At 38.0% G+C, this 17,032-nt stretch overlaps 1 protein-coding gene across 1 annotated transcript; it reads left to right on the forward strand.

Annotated features, from left to right (window-relative positions):
• The first annotated feature begins 1,837 nt into the window (after window positions 1-1,837).
• Window positions 1,838-15,022, forward strand: LOC127771292 (subtilisin-like protease SBT3.9). The gene is made up of 10 exons (XM_052297172.1): window positions 1,838-1,990; window positions 3,839-3,930; window positions 7,126-7,223; window positions 7,329-7,484; window positions 9,864-10,477; window positions 10,599-10,669; window positions 12,781-13,023; window positions 13,334-13,466; window positions 13,650-13,842; window positions 14,242-15,022. Exons 3-10 carry the CDS (start codon window positions 7,214-7,216, stop codon window positions 14,793-14,795), a joined length of 1,974 nt encoding a protein of 657 aa, XP_052153132.1. The 5' UTR covers window positions 1,838-1,990; window positions 3,839-3,930; window positions 7,126-7,213; the 3' UTR covers window positions 14,796-15,022.
• The last annotated feature ends 2,010 nt before the right edge of the window (window positions 15,023-17,032 follow it).

Below are 17,032 nucleotides of genomic sequence, written 5' to 3' on the forward strand. Positions count from 1 at the left end.
AAACTGCGCCAATGGCACATAAACTTGCGTAGTTGGTACTGCAATAAGTTCCAAATTGCTCACTGGTACTTAACTAGAGTATGTGCAAATAGGTACAATAAGGGTATTACCATTTAGATTTTTAATTGTAAACTGGTATTGTGAATTAATTAAAAATAATGAGGTGCAGTTTATAATAATATATTCTCAAGAACAACAAAAATACTCTAGTGGATATAATTATTAGAGAACTTTACGCTATAATTTTAGCAGTATATATAGTACCCGTATGAATGGTTGAAGGGTTAAGATTAATTTGCTCACCCGCTAAAATTGATTGCAATATAAAATTTTAGCTTAATTTCTGTGTTTTTGCATTGGGTAATTCCGTAGATTCACAGAGTATAACCTAACGATGAATGTTTTTTTTCCTCGATCCCATTAACCTTTCCCATCATTGTTCACAATGGACCACGGTCAGGCTGCTGGCAAAGCACCGCAAGTCCGTGCGTTGCATCGCCGCCTGGAAATCGATTCGATTTATTTTCATCAATATCTCCTCTCCTCTTCTTCTCGCCTTCGACACACCCAAAACCCTAACAGGTCCTCCACCTCATCTAGAGTAGACAAACACTACGCACCCACGTGAGAAAGGAACTATTTTGATCCCTCAAGGGGATGTGTCATCGTTATTTGCATGTCACTTAAATGGTTATAAAAAAATTAAAATCATTTGAGAAGATGTATTAACATGTGATATATCACTGCACAAACATGCAGGTTTAATGTGGTGACTTCGTCAATCTCTCCAGGATTTGCCGGCCTAGTCTTCGAATATGCTCATAGGGGTAGGGTTTGCGTGCGTTTATTCATAGGGGTGAGTGCGCGTGCGTTGTGAGTGTCTACGTTGTACTATGTAATTCTAAAAAAACAAAAACAAACATACAGGTTTAAATTCAACTTCTGCGTCTTGCAACTAAAAAACAATTTTATTTGTTAACTAGCTATAGTTTAAATTGTTTTTTTATTGTGAGATGTAGAAGTTGAATTTGAACCTACATGTTTATGGAGTAATATATCAGTCGACAAATGTTAATACATGTTCTTAAATTTTTTTTTATAGCCATTTAAGTGACATACAAGCAACGAAGGATATCCTCTCGAGGGATGATCCACTCCCCGTGAAAAAGTCATGCACTTTTTCATGCATGGACGACAATTAAGGATGCAAGCGGGGCGAGCAAGCGGATTTTTTTAGCCTGCTTATGGTACTTCTAGTTTATTTTTTCTTCTAAATTTTGTACTACTACATGGGAAATGAACTAGCAAGCGGGTTTTTATGCGGGTAGCGGGACTGCCCACTTATACCCTTCACGACCATGTGGTACCCAGCTCCAAGGCCTCTGCGCCCATGCATGCATGTCTTGATGTGCAAATTTTCGTAACGTTTACTTTATATATTAATTGACAGCATATACTGCTAGTAAATTATATCGTAAAAGTATTGAAACTTATGCGCATATATCGCTCTTAATTGGGCGTAGGTGCATGTGTGCATGCGATGCAGAGTTGATGAACAGTCACGGTTGGAGTGATCGATGCTAGCAAGGAACACGCCAGAAACTGTTGATAATTAATTAAGCAGTCGCCATTGCACATCGCTGTTGGCCACCCAATTGGTAGAAAATTAACTAAATAATTATATAGATATCCTCCAAGTCAGGATGCCTAGCACACTGTACCAACTACCTGGTTTTCCGTAAATCCATCGGCGTCTTTCTATCACACGTAGGATGAGTATAAATAGCAGACGATGAAAGCCTTGGTACATGTATACCAAGCTCGCCAGTTAATTATTAAGCTCTATCAAATCCCAATTATAAGTTCTCTAGTTACACTCATGGCTGAAGCTTGTAGTAGAGGTAGCCTTTGGCGACTCGTCATCGTCGTCCTCCTCGCTGCTCTCCTTCTGCCATTGCAAACATCCAGCCAGCAGAGCACAACTTAAAAGGTATATATATGTAAGATGATGAGACGTTCCCTTAATTAATTATCTATATATATATTCCTAGGTTTTAATTTAGACATAGAGGAAGTTATATCATGGATACCTCGTCCTTTAATTGACGAATGCGGTCTAATTTGGTGAAATGAGGTCCTGCATATTTTGCATAAGCCATAAGGCTAGCAGTTTGGAACTTTGGAAAGGATCTTTGCCACTCCATGAACCAAGCTAATCGGTTGATAGTCTTTGATGTTGTTGGCCTCTTGTTTTTTTGCATTAGTACTATGTTTGTGACGTTTTTGACGGCCAAGTTGGCATATCATAGAATGTATATCGAGTTGAACATTACTAGGATGTCTTTCTTGATTACGTCCCAGCAAGCCTTGAAGAAAATTCCTGTCTATCCATCTGGAGTATATGCATGCCTTGTCTGAAGGTATTTTGTTGATTGCTTTTCGCATCTCCTCTTTCGTGAATAACTCTTCTATTCTAGCTAGGTTTGAAGCCAGGATTTCCAGTGCTTGTCAATTTAGCTTTTGTCCCCTTGGCTCAGGGATCCCCATTATTCCTCTGAAATGTTCATGGATTATATGCTCTTTCTCCTCGTGTGTTACTGCCCATCCTTTTTCCTTGCGAAAGTGCAGGATGTTTTTTCTGCTTTCACCCACTTGTATATGTGTTATCCGTGATGCTAGTATTTTCCTGGCCCTATCAAATGAAGCTAGCCCTAGCAATCGCCGCTAACGAGCTAGAACCCTAGCTCAGCTCGCCTGGAAGCTCGAGCTAGCTCGTTTAGCTCACGACCCAGGACAATTTGGACTAGTCTTCACTTCAAAGAAACACATCAAAGTCTCAAAGATTATAGCAGCTATGCCAGAAACATTTTTACAATTGAATAGCAACTCGCAAATCACAGTCTTGGAATGAAATTTTTGTACACATCAAGGAATATGTTATATTTCATACATTAACACACCCAAGCTTTGCCTGTACCTGGAAGCCTGGTTAAATTGTAACCAACCAGAAGACCAAGCAAACAAATCACCAGCCAAAATTAACAAGGCAGATCTACTTGCTCCTTGGTTTGCTCTAACATTTGCTCCATGATTTGGATCTTGATGGCACTAGCGGTGGACTTGCTTTGCTCCTGCTCATTGGTCTTCTCCACGAAGATGAGGTAGAGGTGGAGCCATGACTGCCGCGGGCAGCGATGAGGTGGGCCACCGTGACCTCCACGACCTCAGTAGCCAGTGGAGGCGACTGGTGAGGGGCATGGTAGATGATAATTGGTGGTGACGACGAGGGCGCAAGGGCTGGGCTGGCGGTGTGTCGGTGCTAGGACTGGGGGAGGGAAGGGGGGTAGATGCCGGTGGGTGGCGGCATGGGATGCGCTTCTCCTGGAACCTACACAACTAGTGGCTGGTTACTAGAGTAAGGAATGAGGGAAGGGAGACTAGGACTTAGGATTTGGAATTTCTGTGCGCCTTTTTTGGGGCCAGGCTTATTGGGCTTTTTTATTCTTGTTGGGCTGGTATGAGGTGGCAGGCTTGAGCTTGTGAACTGGGCTATTCTTGGCTCCTTTCGCTCATGAATAGCTCGCGAGCCAATTCGAGCTGAGCTAAAATGTCAGCTCAGCTCATTAAAAAACGTTACGAGCTGAGCCAACCACTAGCCATGAGCTTGTCGTGCACCCCTAATTGTAACTATCCATCGACAATAATATTATTTCAAAGGGGCAATTGCGTTTTCCCCTTCTTTCAGTTTTAGTTGTGATTTTCCCTCTAGATGCATGTAGTAACTATATAATGAGGTGCATTCATTGTTGATTAATTAATTGGTGATAAATATTTGAAGATATACATTGTCTACCTTGGGGAGAGACAACATGATGATGCTGATGTCGTCACTGACTCCCACCATGACATTCTCGCATCCATTTTGGGGAGGTACGAATGCACATTGTTACTCTCTCCATTTACAACTACTTGTCGTTCTCAACTGGTCATGCTACCTAGCAAAAGTAAATAAATTCATATCCATGTATTAGTAACATATTTAGAGTTGAATCTAAGTAAAAATTTGAGTATGGAAAAAAATGATATGGAAATTTTTTTTGAATAATATATATACTTGTCAAAAGTGACAACATTTGTTAATGATTAAATGAAGTACCTCTTATATGCAAAAGCTAACTAACACCCAATGATAGATACATGGGAACCGACAAAACAAAATGAAAGAGACACATGTCTGTATATCATTAAAAAATATAGAATAAAAAATATGATGTGTTCGATAATATAACATGTTAAATTGAAAACATACACAAATGTAGCAACTGGGCATGTGCAATGGTAAAATATTTGGGGGTGGTTGTACTGGTTTCTATCTTTGCACCTGCCCTAATAGACAAATAATGGAAAATAACACATCTATCTATCTATCTATCTATCTTTTATCTATCTATTATATACTAAAAGTCCATTAAACTTCCTAGAAACGCTCCTACATCGCCACGTGGCACTCCTACAAACGCTCACATATCGCCATGTGGCACTTTCATTTAAACCGGTGGACCCAATATTTTAACCTATTAAATTATTAATTTTCACCACTAAATCTTATATTCAAAAAAAATATGTATGTTTCCCTCTCCGTTCACACGTTCCTACAAACGCTCCTACATCGCCACGTGGCACTCCTCCAAACGCTCACATATCACCATGTGGCACTTTCATTTAAACCGGTGCACCCAATATTTTAACCTATTAAATTATTAATTTTCACCACTAAATCTTATATTCAAAAAAAATATGTATGTTTCCCTCTCCGTTCACACGTTCACCTAATACGTTTCAAAAAGAAAAAAAATATATGTACGTACTCCCTCCGTCCCCTTCCATCTCTCCTATTTCTTTCCTATTTCTAGCTAACAACAAATACATGCTATAAAAAATTAATTAGATAGCTATAAATATTCTCTTAGTATTTATGCTTTTATATAAAAATTATAATACGTCAGTTAGATTTATATATCCTTAATTTTCAGTGGAAACTCAGAAAAAAAAATTATTGGGGGCATCAATTGGATATACACCCTTCCTTTTTTTGAGTGGCGGACCCATAAAAAATTATCTGGGCACTACACCTACAAATTATTTAATTATAGATTGATATATTAATTAACATGATATGAATTATCTATTATTGTTACTAAAAGTCCATTAAACGTCCTACTAACGCTCTCAAGTTGCCACGTGGCTTTCTATAAACGTCCTAAGCCACCACATGATGCTCCAATAAACTAAAGTAAATATAACAGATTCAGGAAAAAATCGTCTTACCCAAACATGTGTACCTTATTTTAAACTATTAAATCTATATCTTAAAATAATTACCAATCGATAAGACCGTCAGATTTATTTCATACGTACAACGCACGTATCCACTTCCCTCCTCACGGACAAGATGAACCCATAGGTTGTCGCCTCTTTTTTTCCATACGGCAATTAAGTTAACCACTGAATAAAAGAAAATCCTAAAAATTACCGCTGACAAAATAACCACCTTTTCTTAAAATACAATTACTATGTACCACTAAACATGTAAAGACTTTCTACCAACTTAATTATATCTCTCATCATGTATATGTGGTCTATTTAACTATACAAATATGTAAAGCTAAATCAATCCACAGGTACAAATAAATCCGTCTACAAATTAAGCTCTTTTTAATTACTACCTTCTGCCTATAATGTATCATATAATTTTATGGGAAATAAGGACGAATGAAAAAAAATACTAAGATACCCAATAAGAGGTATTTTTCCCTTATTAAATAAGTCTCATTAAATATGGGTAGGTGGAGAATTATAAGGTGGTTATAGTAATATTGGATAAAAATTAAATGAGAGATGGTTGAATAGTACGAGTAGTATTTATAATCTCTTATAATCTACCATAAAATTTAAATCCTTCAATTTATGGATGGAGGTAGGAGAAGCAAACAGAAGTACGTGGGTCGTATGTCTTAATTTAGTTAGATAAAGAAATCATATTACCACATTTTTTAATAAAAAAGTTCTTAAACTAATATATCCTAAAATCTACAAAGGCATCTTTAGTGTAAAAAAAGTATTACAGTTTAAATTAAGATGATAAATATTTTTTTAAAAAAATCTAAGCACGTGTAATATAAATTATAGTTTCATATGAACCAGCTCTATTCAAGTAATTATAGTTTACAATTTGTAACAACCTATCCTCTAGAACAACATAACCTAGCTCATCCAACTGGTACACCCACTTTCAAATATCACCCCGGTTACACTTTTGTTCTCACTTCGTGTAAAATAGTTAGCCCAAAAATAATATGGTTGGAGGGACAATATCTTGCAAATTGGTTGTATGTAAGCGCACACAATATTTATGAGCAACATAGGTCACATTCTTTTAAAAAAACATAGGGCACTTCACTGAAGTAGGATGTCGCAGACAACTGTCAAATGTCCCAACGTCCCCATCGGTCCAACTTAGCTGCATAGCTAGCATGCATGCAGACAAATGTCTAAGAACATGGCCCCCTCTTAGCGCACATCCGTTTGTCCAGTGAACAAAACCAACTTTCAAAACAATCCCTAACAAATTATTGATAAATGCAGATTTTCAAAAGTAAAAAAGATATATTTTTTTAAAAAAGAACTTATACATAAACATCATAACAAAATTTCAAACAGCACTAAGTAAAGGTGCCCGCGCATATGCACGGGCTACCTTCCTAGTTGCTTTAATTGAAACATGGAGTCCGACGTAGTGAGAGTAAATTATATTGAAAAGGGTAATTAAGTGCATAATTAATAAATTTGTGTAGAAGTGTGTGCTTCTCCGTCTGACGAAAAAAAAATCACCACACAAAATTTTTAGCAGTATAGTTAATATGTGCAGGTGAGCGACACGCTGATGCGTTTATGCATTGATAGACGAATATATGTAGGGTAGGATTTGAGCTATCACTAAATTACTGAATACATTCCCCGCAAAATAAAATAACTATATATATATATACACACACACACACATACATATATTGTGAATAAATTAATTGTGTATTATTAAACTAATCTATGGCAAATTGGCTGAAGCAAGGAGGAGGCTCTTGAGTCGATTGTGCACAGCTACAGGTACAGTTTCTCTGGCTTTGCTGCCAGGCTCACAAAAGAACAAGCGAGCATGATACGAGGTAATTAATTAATCTTTTTCTTGTAAAGATAAAAAATAATTAAGGACCATATATGTATGCACCATATATATGTTGTGACAATTCCAATTGCCATTAATATTCTAGGGTTACCTGAAGTGGTGAGCGTGAGAGAGAACCAAATCCATGAATTGCATACCAGTCGAAGCTGGGATTTTCTTGGAATGGACTACAGGCAACCAAATGGCCTGCTTGCTAAAGCTAATTATGGGGACGACATTATTATCGGTGTTATTGACACAGGTAATTAAGATATTACTTCTTCATATTCTTGGGAGGTAGCTGAGCTGCTGCTCGATCGTGCCACCAGTGATGACCTCATAGGCGGCATCCAGTGATATCTAGACGGCTAGGCTCGTTTACCTTCACGATCAAGCTAAAAGCCTATCTCGACTCGGCTCATGAGCTGGCTTATCGTTAAGTTTTTTTATGCTTGTTAACATATCTATTTCACTTTTATATAGTTTTAAATTTATTGTTTTATCGTATACAAACATAATAATAAACAATAACAAATAAAGAATTCACTAAATACAAATAATTTAGATGTAATTAAATGATAAACACTAGTTCTTAAGAAGCACGAGCTACTTGAAGATATGGATGGTGATCGCTTGTACACGAGATTAAAAGACTAGCTAGGTTCGACTCATTATAACTATGAGTTCAAATCAACTCATTATAACTACAAGTTCAAATCAATCCAAACCAAGCACGCTACGAGACGATATATGCCACGTGCTATGAGCTTTTTTTTTTTCCACCCCAATGATGTTGATGCACCCTTGCGCTGAATTCCTGTTAATTCCAAAGCCTGCAGTGGTGCCGTAATCTTTGAAATGGAAGCTAACGGGAGCCTGATGGAAGTGGCTGTTCAGTATGAAATGGATTGCCTCAGTACGTACATGGGGTATTTTTTTAAACAAACCCCCAAATTAACACATAGGGTTTCATAAAAAATAAGTCCCAAACTATAGGGGTTTGTGTTATTTACTCTTCCAAAAATAGAGTAATTTCAAAACAGCCATGTACTAGTTAATACCCCAAGTTCTTCTGCAAGCTCCGTCATTGAATGGTACTAGCATAATATGATGAACTTATTAGATTTTATAAGCTTATTCTAATATATTGCTGACCAAGTTTGAGCAAATTTTGTTTTAAATGCTAAATATTTACTGCTGAAGGGAGTAACAATATGCAGGTTGGATGGTGAAGTTGTAGGTTCATCCATTCATCTTGTGGCTACAATTTTGGTATTCACGTTATGCAAACACAAAAGGGTCCTAGTATAAAGTTACAGAGGTTAAAAGATTTATCAAAAAAGTCTGAGTTACCCTAAACTATTACGATGGTATGAATTACCGTCCTAAACTCTAAAACTAGGTTTTTTTACCAACCCCTCAACTTTTAATTTGGATGAATTACCCCTAGTTCAGTCTGGAACAGTTTTAGTATTATGTAGCTTTCACATGGTAATAATTTGATTGGCGTGGCAGTACTAAGTAGCTTTTCACATAGGCTGTGTTTAGTTCAGCGCAAAGTTTGGATTTTGGTTGAAATTGGAGATATTATGACTGAGAAGTTGTGTGTGTATGACAGGTTCATGTGATAGAAAAGGACTGAAGTTTGGATCCAAATTTTGAATCTAAACACAGCAATAGTGATAATTTGATGGCCCACTTATCAATCTCTATCCATTTCTTCTCCTTCCTAGTTACCATTATCTCTATCCTTTTCTCTCTCAACCATGCATATGGAGGGGCCATGGAAGCTGGAGCTAGCCCAAAGCGGTTGAAAACTCCTCTCCCTCACCTGTACGCTGTTTCCACCGTTGAAATTAGCACCTGTGGAAGAGTGCTCAGGGCAGCTCCAACTGTTGGACTCTATATGAAAAGTTTCGCAATCTATTCACTACCGCTGAATTTTGTCTCATCCCCTACATGCCCTTAAGTTTTCATTTTGATCACCTCTATCCATATTCCGTTAGTTGACCGCTGTTAGATTTTTCTAAAATGACTATATTACCCATTTTCCATAATTATATGCTATCTATTTCATAATTCATAATGTGAAAAATTATAATCCAAGGTAAAATCAAATGGGGCATAATTATTTATTGTAAAATTCGAAAAATAAAATTTGAATTGTTGAACAAATTTATTTTTTTGACAAAACAAAATTATTTTATTAATTGGGCTCAAATTTTGATGAAAGCATAGTACGAATTACATAAAAGTTAATTTAAAATTTATTTAAAAGGTTTTAGATTTATTTTTAAAATTTGTTGTCAAATAATTATATTACTTTGTTTGTTTTACAAATAGATATTGTTTAATACAAGAATTGTGTTTTTATCACTAAACTAGCACATAAGTATAAGAGAGGGGTAATATAGTCAATTTCAAAAATATTTAAGAGTCAAATCATGGTCAACTAACGGAATGAGCATAGAGTAGATCAAAATGATATCTCAGGGGTATATAAGGGATGAGGTAAAATTAAAGGACACACAAGAGATTGAACGAATTCTCAAGGGTATACATGGGATTTTATCATTGTTTAAACAAATTGTGTGTTATAAAACATCATTTATAATTTCAATCATTTTCTGTTATCTTGTAGGTATCACACCCGAGTCACCCAGCTTCGCTGATGATGGATATGGCCCCCCTCCATCCAAATGGAAAGGAATTTGCCAAGTCGGCCCCTCGTTCGAGGCCAAAAGTTGCAACCGAAAACTTATCGGTGCACGGTGGTACATCGATGACGATACTCTAAGTAGGATGAGCAAGAATGAAATTCTATCTCCTAGGGATGTGGACGGCCATGGCACGCACACGGCCTCGACAGCCGGTGGCAACATCGTCCACAATGCTAGCATTCTTGGTCTAGCTACCGGGACAGTTCGGGGTGGCGCGCCTCGTGCACGAGTAGCCATGTACAAGACTTGTTGGTCCGGGGGCGGCTGCTCAACTGCTGGCCAGTTGAAAGCTATGGATGATGCTGTCCACGATGGTGTTGATATACTATCACTTTCTATTGGTGGTCCATTTGAAAATCAAGGAACCTTGCACGTCGTTGCCAAGGGCATCCCAGTTGTATACTCTGCTGGGAATGATGGACCCATCGCTCAGACGGTGGAAAACTCATCGCCATGGCTGCTAACTGTTGCTGCAGCCACCATGGATCGGTCATTCCCTGTGGTTATCACCTTGGGAAATAATGATAAGTTTGTGGTATATATATCATTTACTGTCTGAGTTGTTCAGTACAATCTATCTATGATGTGCTTGCAGTTTATTTATTCTGACTTGAACTCGATCTAGTTAATTTTGACCAATCTGGTGATGCTTGCAGGCACAATCCTTTGTTGTTTCAGGGAAAAGTACAAGCCAATTCAGTGAGATAAAACTTTTCGTGCGAGACGAGTAAGTGTGGGAAAGAAAATAACTAAAATAGATGACAATTAATTCCTCTCATGTTGTTGAAGGAACATATGTAACCGTGTTATGAATACTACGTGCATATGGTAAAAAAAAATAAAAAGAAAAAAACGCTCGTGTTAACCAACGTATATAGTACTAGTAGATACATCACGTTTTGCTGCGGGATATATGGATAAATACATATTATGCATTATAAAATGATATATGTGCATTTTTGAATAATGTGAAAATGATGTGGAGATAATCATTTGACATTGCCTGCATATTGAGCTCTAAAAATACAACAAAATTAAAAATGATATGTCATATTTGCATAATATTTAAAATACTCTAGATAATAATTGCTAGTGACTAATAATGTGGCACACTTGTGATTTAAACTACTGTAACAATTGCTAGTGGGTGATTATTTGGTACACTTGCATGTTGAGCTTTAAGAGTTAGTGTGCACTAACTTTATAATAAGATAGGGTATGAATATTCATCTCTCAACAACTCTTATCTTACTCCTTTAGGACTTGTTCGGTTTGAAGGGATTGAATAGGATTGGAGGCGATTGAGTGGTAATAATTCCACACCACAATAGGTATGGAATAAATCCCCTCTAATCTCTCTCAAGGAGATTAACTGAACAAGGCCTTATTGAGTTGCATCCACTGCTATAGATCTGGAGATATCCTTGATGGATCACCTGTGACTAGTCAACATGATCCATAAGAGATGACTTTTCTCTAAAGTTAAAAAATGGCTATTGGGAATGACTTGTCATTCACACACACATATATAAGGTCATATTTAATGGGTCATAAATATAACCCGTCACAGATGATCGATTACAGATCACAACTATGATCCACCATAGATGGCATGTCATAGTGGTGTGAACCGTCACAGATGAGACCACTCATCTACGATGGGTTAGAACTACCATACGTCACAGATAACGTTATTTTTGATGAGTGGTAGTTACGGCTGTCAATGATGTGTGAAAATTTAAATTTTTGAATTTTGCAAATAATCTTAGATGGAAACCTATGATACATAAAAAGTTGTAGATCTCAATAATATCAACAACTTTATACTTCCTCCGTCTAAAAATATTAGATGTATTTCATATTTTGATTTTTCTAATAAGTTAGTTATATTTGAAGTCTACATGTATCTAAGACTTAGATGAACAGATAAAACAAATTTTTGATCGAAACCCGAGGAGTTATCTTAATACTCATTAGTTGCATACATCCATACACTCCTTTGATATCTTTATTAGAAGCAAGATGAGCTAATTTTCCCTTAATCTTGATAAAAAAGTAATATGTTTTTAATTTGGATGAAGAAATTAATTGGCAGGATTTAGTTTATAATTGACAACATTTTTATTTGAGATCATCCACATACCCGAATATTCATTATAAAGTCGGATCTATTTTAAAATGTATAAACGACACCTTTTAGTTGATAACCTTTTTATTTGAAGTCATCTAGAGTGTTAACTATATCTTACATGATTTGGATAGAGATAGTAAAAAAGACATCGAAAGAGCAATTAATTAGCATGTATAGTAGGGATGCTCTTCGCAGAGAGGAAAGTCTCGAGTTTGAAACTTATCAAATGCATGCATGTCTATATTGCTCGATTAATCAAAATACATGTGGATACTGTGTGACCACGTATAGGGGTTAGTTATCTATATTCAAATTATTTTCTTAGCTTTTTTTGGCATTTGACATTCAAAAATTGTGATTCCTAACTTTTCATCAGGGATGGTTCGTGAGTTATGACCCGTCAAAGTTGATTCTGGTACAAATAACTTATCCACCCATCATTGATGGCTTATTTGTGATGGTTGTTTACCTGTTAGAGATGAGATTTTGTCATCATCATTGACAACTCGTCAGACGCGAGGCCTATACCTGACATAGAAATGGGTTGTAACTCATCACAGATCAGGGATTCCGTGATAGTCATCATAGCAAATAAAATCTGGCTTCAACATCGATCGTTTATGCTACAAGCTAGCTAGTACTCCAACATATATAGTATATATATATACACACATAATAATTAATTAATGAGCTATCTCCTCCTGCAGCTGCAATGCTGGCAATATCGACAACACAGTGAAGGGGAAGATTGTCTTCTGCTTCGGAACAAAGTTCGATGTGCAGCTAGACTACTACAACATCACCAAGGCAACGGGTGAGAAAGGAGGAAAAGGGGTGATCTTGCCTCAGTACAACACCGACTTACTGCTGGGAGATGACCTCCTCACTTTGCCCGTTCCCTTTGTCCCAGTCGACTACGAGATCACCTACAGGATATACCAGTACATCAAGTAGGCAACTTAATACATTATGGGGTTGTACATACATAATATCGTTGCGAGCGTTTATTTCAAATTTAGAAAAAAAAACACACTGATCAATATATTAATTTTTGGAACATTTTAATTGATTATTTATATAACACCTTCTTCTTACCATATTAGTTTAGTTTATGTGTTTCAATAATTGATTGATTGCATTCCACTACTACAGAACCCTTTCCTGGTACCCGTTACCTAACCAGTACCTATATATTCTCTTCCATCCATGATTTAATTAACAATCCATTTTCTCTTTCTTTCAACACATACAATACAATAGCGGAGAAAATGATGGCACACCAAAAATGAAGATATCATTCACCCGAACAACCATTGGAACTGAAGTTTCTGCCCCCAAAGTAGCAGTTTTCTCGTCGAGGGGGCCCAGTCCTATCTATCCTGGGGTTCTCAAGGTAAAATTAGTCCTATCTATCTTGATATATATGTTCCCTATGAGTTGAATAAATAACTGTAGGCGTTACAATCATATATTAATTGTTATTTTGACCAACTTGATTCTATCAATGTTTGACGTGTTCTCCCCTTCGTCAACTTAACATTATGTTATCATAACATAATGTTCTCTTTAATTGCAGCCTGACATTGCTGCACCAGGGGTTTCTATTTTAGCTGCTTCACCAAAGACTACCATCTATGAACATGCTCCATATCATTTTCTATCTGGAACATCTATGTCTTGCCCCCATGTGAGTGGGATCATTGCGGTACTCAAGTCTTTGCATCCTCAATGGTCACCAGCTGCTCTCAAATCCGCAATCATGACTACAGGTAAATTTTGTTCCTTCCATAAACAACATGTTGAATTTGGAGAATAGAACATAATTTGCGCTAATACTTTGTCATTTCAAATGGACCTTGTTATGGGCCATATTTATTTTTGGCGGGTAGGGAAACTTTCATTTTATCAATACCAGATAGCATGTATAATTTGGAGAAAGAGTACATTATAACTTCATTAACTTCATTACGAGTGAACTTATTTTCATGACCATGCGAGCAGCAATATGACGCTATCCCAGAGCGACCAGCACATGCTAACGAGTTCACTACAACGTTTTGTCCTCTTAACATTTTGCATTCTTGCAGGCCACTCGCCAAGCAAATATCTTCATTTGATGTATAGTTTGAGTTAGTTACGTTCTGATCATTATATTTCTTCACATGCAGCACTTACCTATGACAACTACGGTGTGCCGATACAAGCTAATGGAAAACTTCCAAAGATTGCCGATCCTTTCGATTATGGAGCAGGGTTTGTTAATCCAAACATGGCAACTGATCCAGGCCTCATCTATGACATCGACCCGTTAGATTACTTCAAGTTCTTCAATTGCATGGCAGGATTAGGCTCAGGGGACAATTGCACCACAGCAAAAGGATCACTTGCTGACCTGAACCTCCCGTCCATCACTATACCCAACCTCAGGACGTACCAGGCTGCAACACGCACAGTCACCAATGTCGGCCAGGACAATGCAGTGTACAAGGCGTTCCTCCAGCCCCCGGACGGTGTTGAGATGGCCGTCAAGCCAGCAGTTCTGGTGTTCAGCAAGGAGAAGAAGGTGCAGAGCTTCAAGGTGACCTTCAAGGTGACGAGGAGGCAGATTCAAGGGGACTATAGGTTTGGAAGCTTGGCATGGCACGATGGTGGCGACCACTGGGTTCGAATCCCCATTGCGGTTCGCATTGTGATTGAAGATATCTACTCCAAGATCTCCTAATTTGATCGACAGTTGTCCGGTTTGGTATAAATAAAGGGCAAATCCATCTGCTTCAGATGTAGCATGTTAACTATATGTGTTTATGCAATGTAGCCCAGGAAGTATTTTATGTAATATTATGTTAGATGTTTGATCTGAATAGCGAAGTTTCTATTTGTGGCTAAAGTCTTGGTGAAAACTAATTATTTACATGTATGAAAATTCTAATAAAATATAAAAATGTCAACTATGTCAACCCACCGTATTTTTTGAATGCTGGCTTTAGATTTTTTTAAGAGTAAATTTCACAAAAACCCAGGTATTTTGGGGTATTCTAAAATAAATGCCAGATATTTTGATTTATTTCAAGGAACCCATGTTTTATCGCAAAATGTCGAGAAACCTTGTAGATATATAAATACTCATATTTTGTTATTATTTATGATTTTTTTACATGAATTCACATTTGTTGAATCAAATTACACATCCATTGTTGTTAACAATTTTGCAGTGTACAACAATTTTGCAATGTACACATAATTGATCAAACACGATGATGTACGCTTGTTGAAAATTAGCTAAATGGATATGAACTTAAAAATATCCCATACAATTTTCTTTGCAATTAATTATATTGTAGACAAATAAATTAGCAAAATGCGTCGTCCAGCCAAGGAGACCATACATCCCTACCCGAGCTGACTCGCCTGCATCATGAAGTAAGGAGCTCCATGTTTTTCTGATGTGCAACCTCTTCAGAAATCTGGTGGCCGGTATGTGGAGGCACCTAGTCCTTGCATCTCGTAATTAGGAACAACTAACCGTCAGCCCGTGCATTGCACAGGCTATTCATTGATAAACACCATGAAGATTTAATAGAATAATTATATACCATCATATTTTTCATGAAAAAATAATCAGTATATATGTATTTACATTGTAATTTCATAAATTATATATGTAATTTTAGTGTATTTATACTGTAAATTTCAAAATTAAATATGTAACACTAGTAAAAACACTCATAGGGACCAGCCTTATTGGTGCCGGTTCATTTAAAACTGGCACCTATAGGCATTTTCCCACCTCCACACGATGAAAAATAAAGAACCAACACCTTTATGGATCTATAGGTGCCGATTGATTAGGAAAAACCGGTACCAATACTATAGATACCGGTCTTTTTAAAAGAACCGATACATATAATATATAATAGGTGTCGGTTAATTAAAAACCAGCACCTATATATATTATAGGTGCCGGTTAATTAGAAACCGACACCACAAAAAAGTGTCGAGCTGAGTGGGCAATCGAGTGGCTGGGCGCACTTCTCATTGTTATCCCCTCCTCTTTCTCTCACGGACGAAACCAGCATCGTCTCTCTTGCACACTCTCTCGCCGAGGCATCTCTCTCTCTCTCGCACTAGCTACCACTCGCGATGTCCCCTCCTCCTTCAATTTCTCCTCCGAATCCGGCGGTGCCCTCCCGACGGCGGCGGATATCGGCGGCTGTGCGGAGGTTAGCATGGAGATCTGCTGGTGTGGAGGTTAACACGCGGGGATCCAGCGGTGGGCGGCACGCGGCGTGGAGGCCAAGGGAGGTGGTGGCAGCGATGACGGTGGTGGTGCGGAGAAAGCTCGCCGGCCCCCTCTCTCTCCCAGCGGCCATGAATGGCGAGGAGGAACACGACGCGGCACTGACATCTCCCTCGCTTGCCAGCCCCCTCCCACTCTCTCTCTCTCTCCCCCAATGATGGCAACAGCGGTGGAGAAGGCCGGCCGACGTAGAGGCCGGGTGAGGTGGTGCAGACGGCAGTTGAGAAGGCTGGCCCCTTTCTCTTAGTGATAGTGGCAGCAGTGGAGAAGGTCGACCGACACGGAAACCGGGCGAGGTGGTGGGGGCAACGATGGAGAGGGCCGGTCAGTGTGGAGGCTCAATGAGGTGGTGGTGGCGGCGGTAGCTGTCGAGATGGCCGGTAGCAGCCGGTGACAGTATAGGTTCCATCGTCTTTTTTTAATTATTTTTCTTAATTGTATTGGTGCCGGATCTAAAACCGACACCTGTACTAATGGGGCAAAGGAGCCGAACAATTGGTGCCGGCTAGGAAACCGGCAACAATTAATAGCCAGTTCCCAACTGGCACCAATAGAGGTTTGTGTAGTAGTGTAAGTTGATGTAAGTATGTCGTGGAAGGACAACTGCATCAACATGTGGTTGGAAGAAAAGACAATTGTATTGCTTAGTAAAAATTTTTCAG

Source organism: Oryza glaberrima, chromosome 4, assembly GCF_000147395.1.
Source record: "Oryza glaberrima chromosome 4, OglaRS2, whole genome shotgun sequence".
NCBI classification, from domain to species: Eukaryota; Viridiplantae; Streptophyta; class Magnoliopsida; order Poales; family Poaceae; genus Oryza; species Oryza glaberrima.

Bases quoted from the DNA above. Each gene is read 5' to 3' on its own strand.
- LOC127771292 (XM_052297172.1), top strand. The intron at 10,670-12,780 runs GTAAGTGTGGGA...CTCCTCCTGCAG, and splicing joins AAACTTTTCGTGCGAGACGA to CTGCAATGCTGGCAATATCG. The intron at 13,467-13,649 runs GTAAAATTAGTC...CTTTAATTGCAG, and splicing joins TCTATCCTGGGGTTCTCAAG to CCTGACATTGCTGCACCAGG.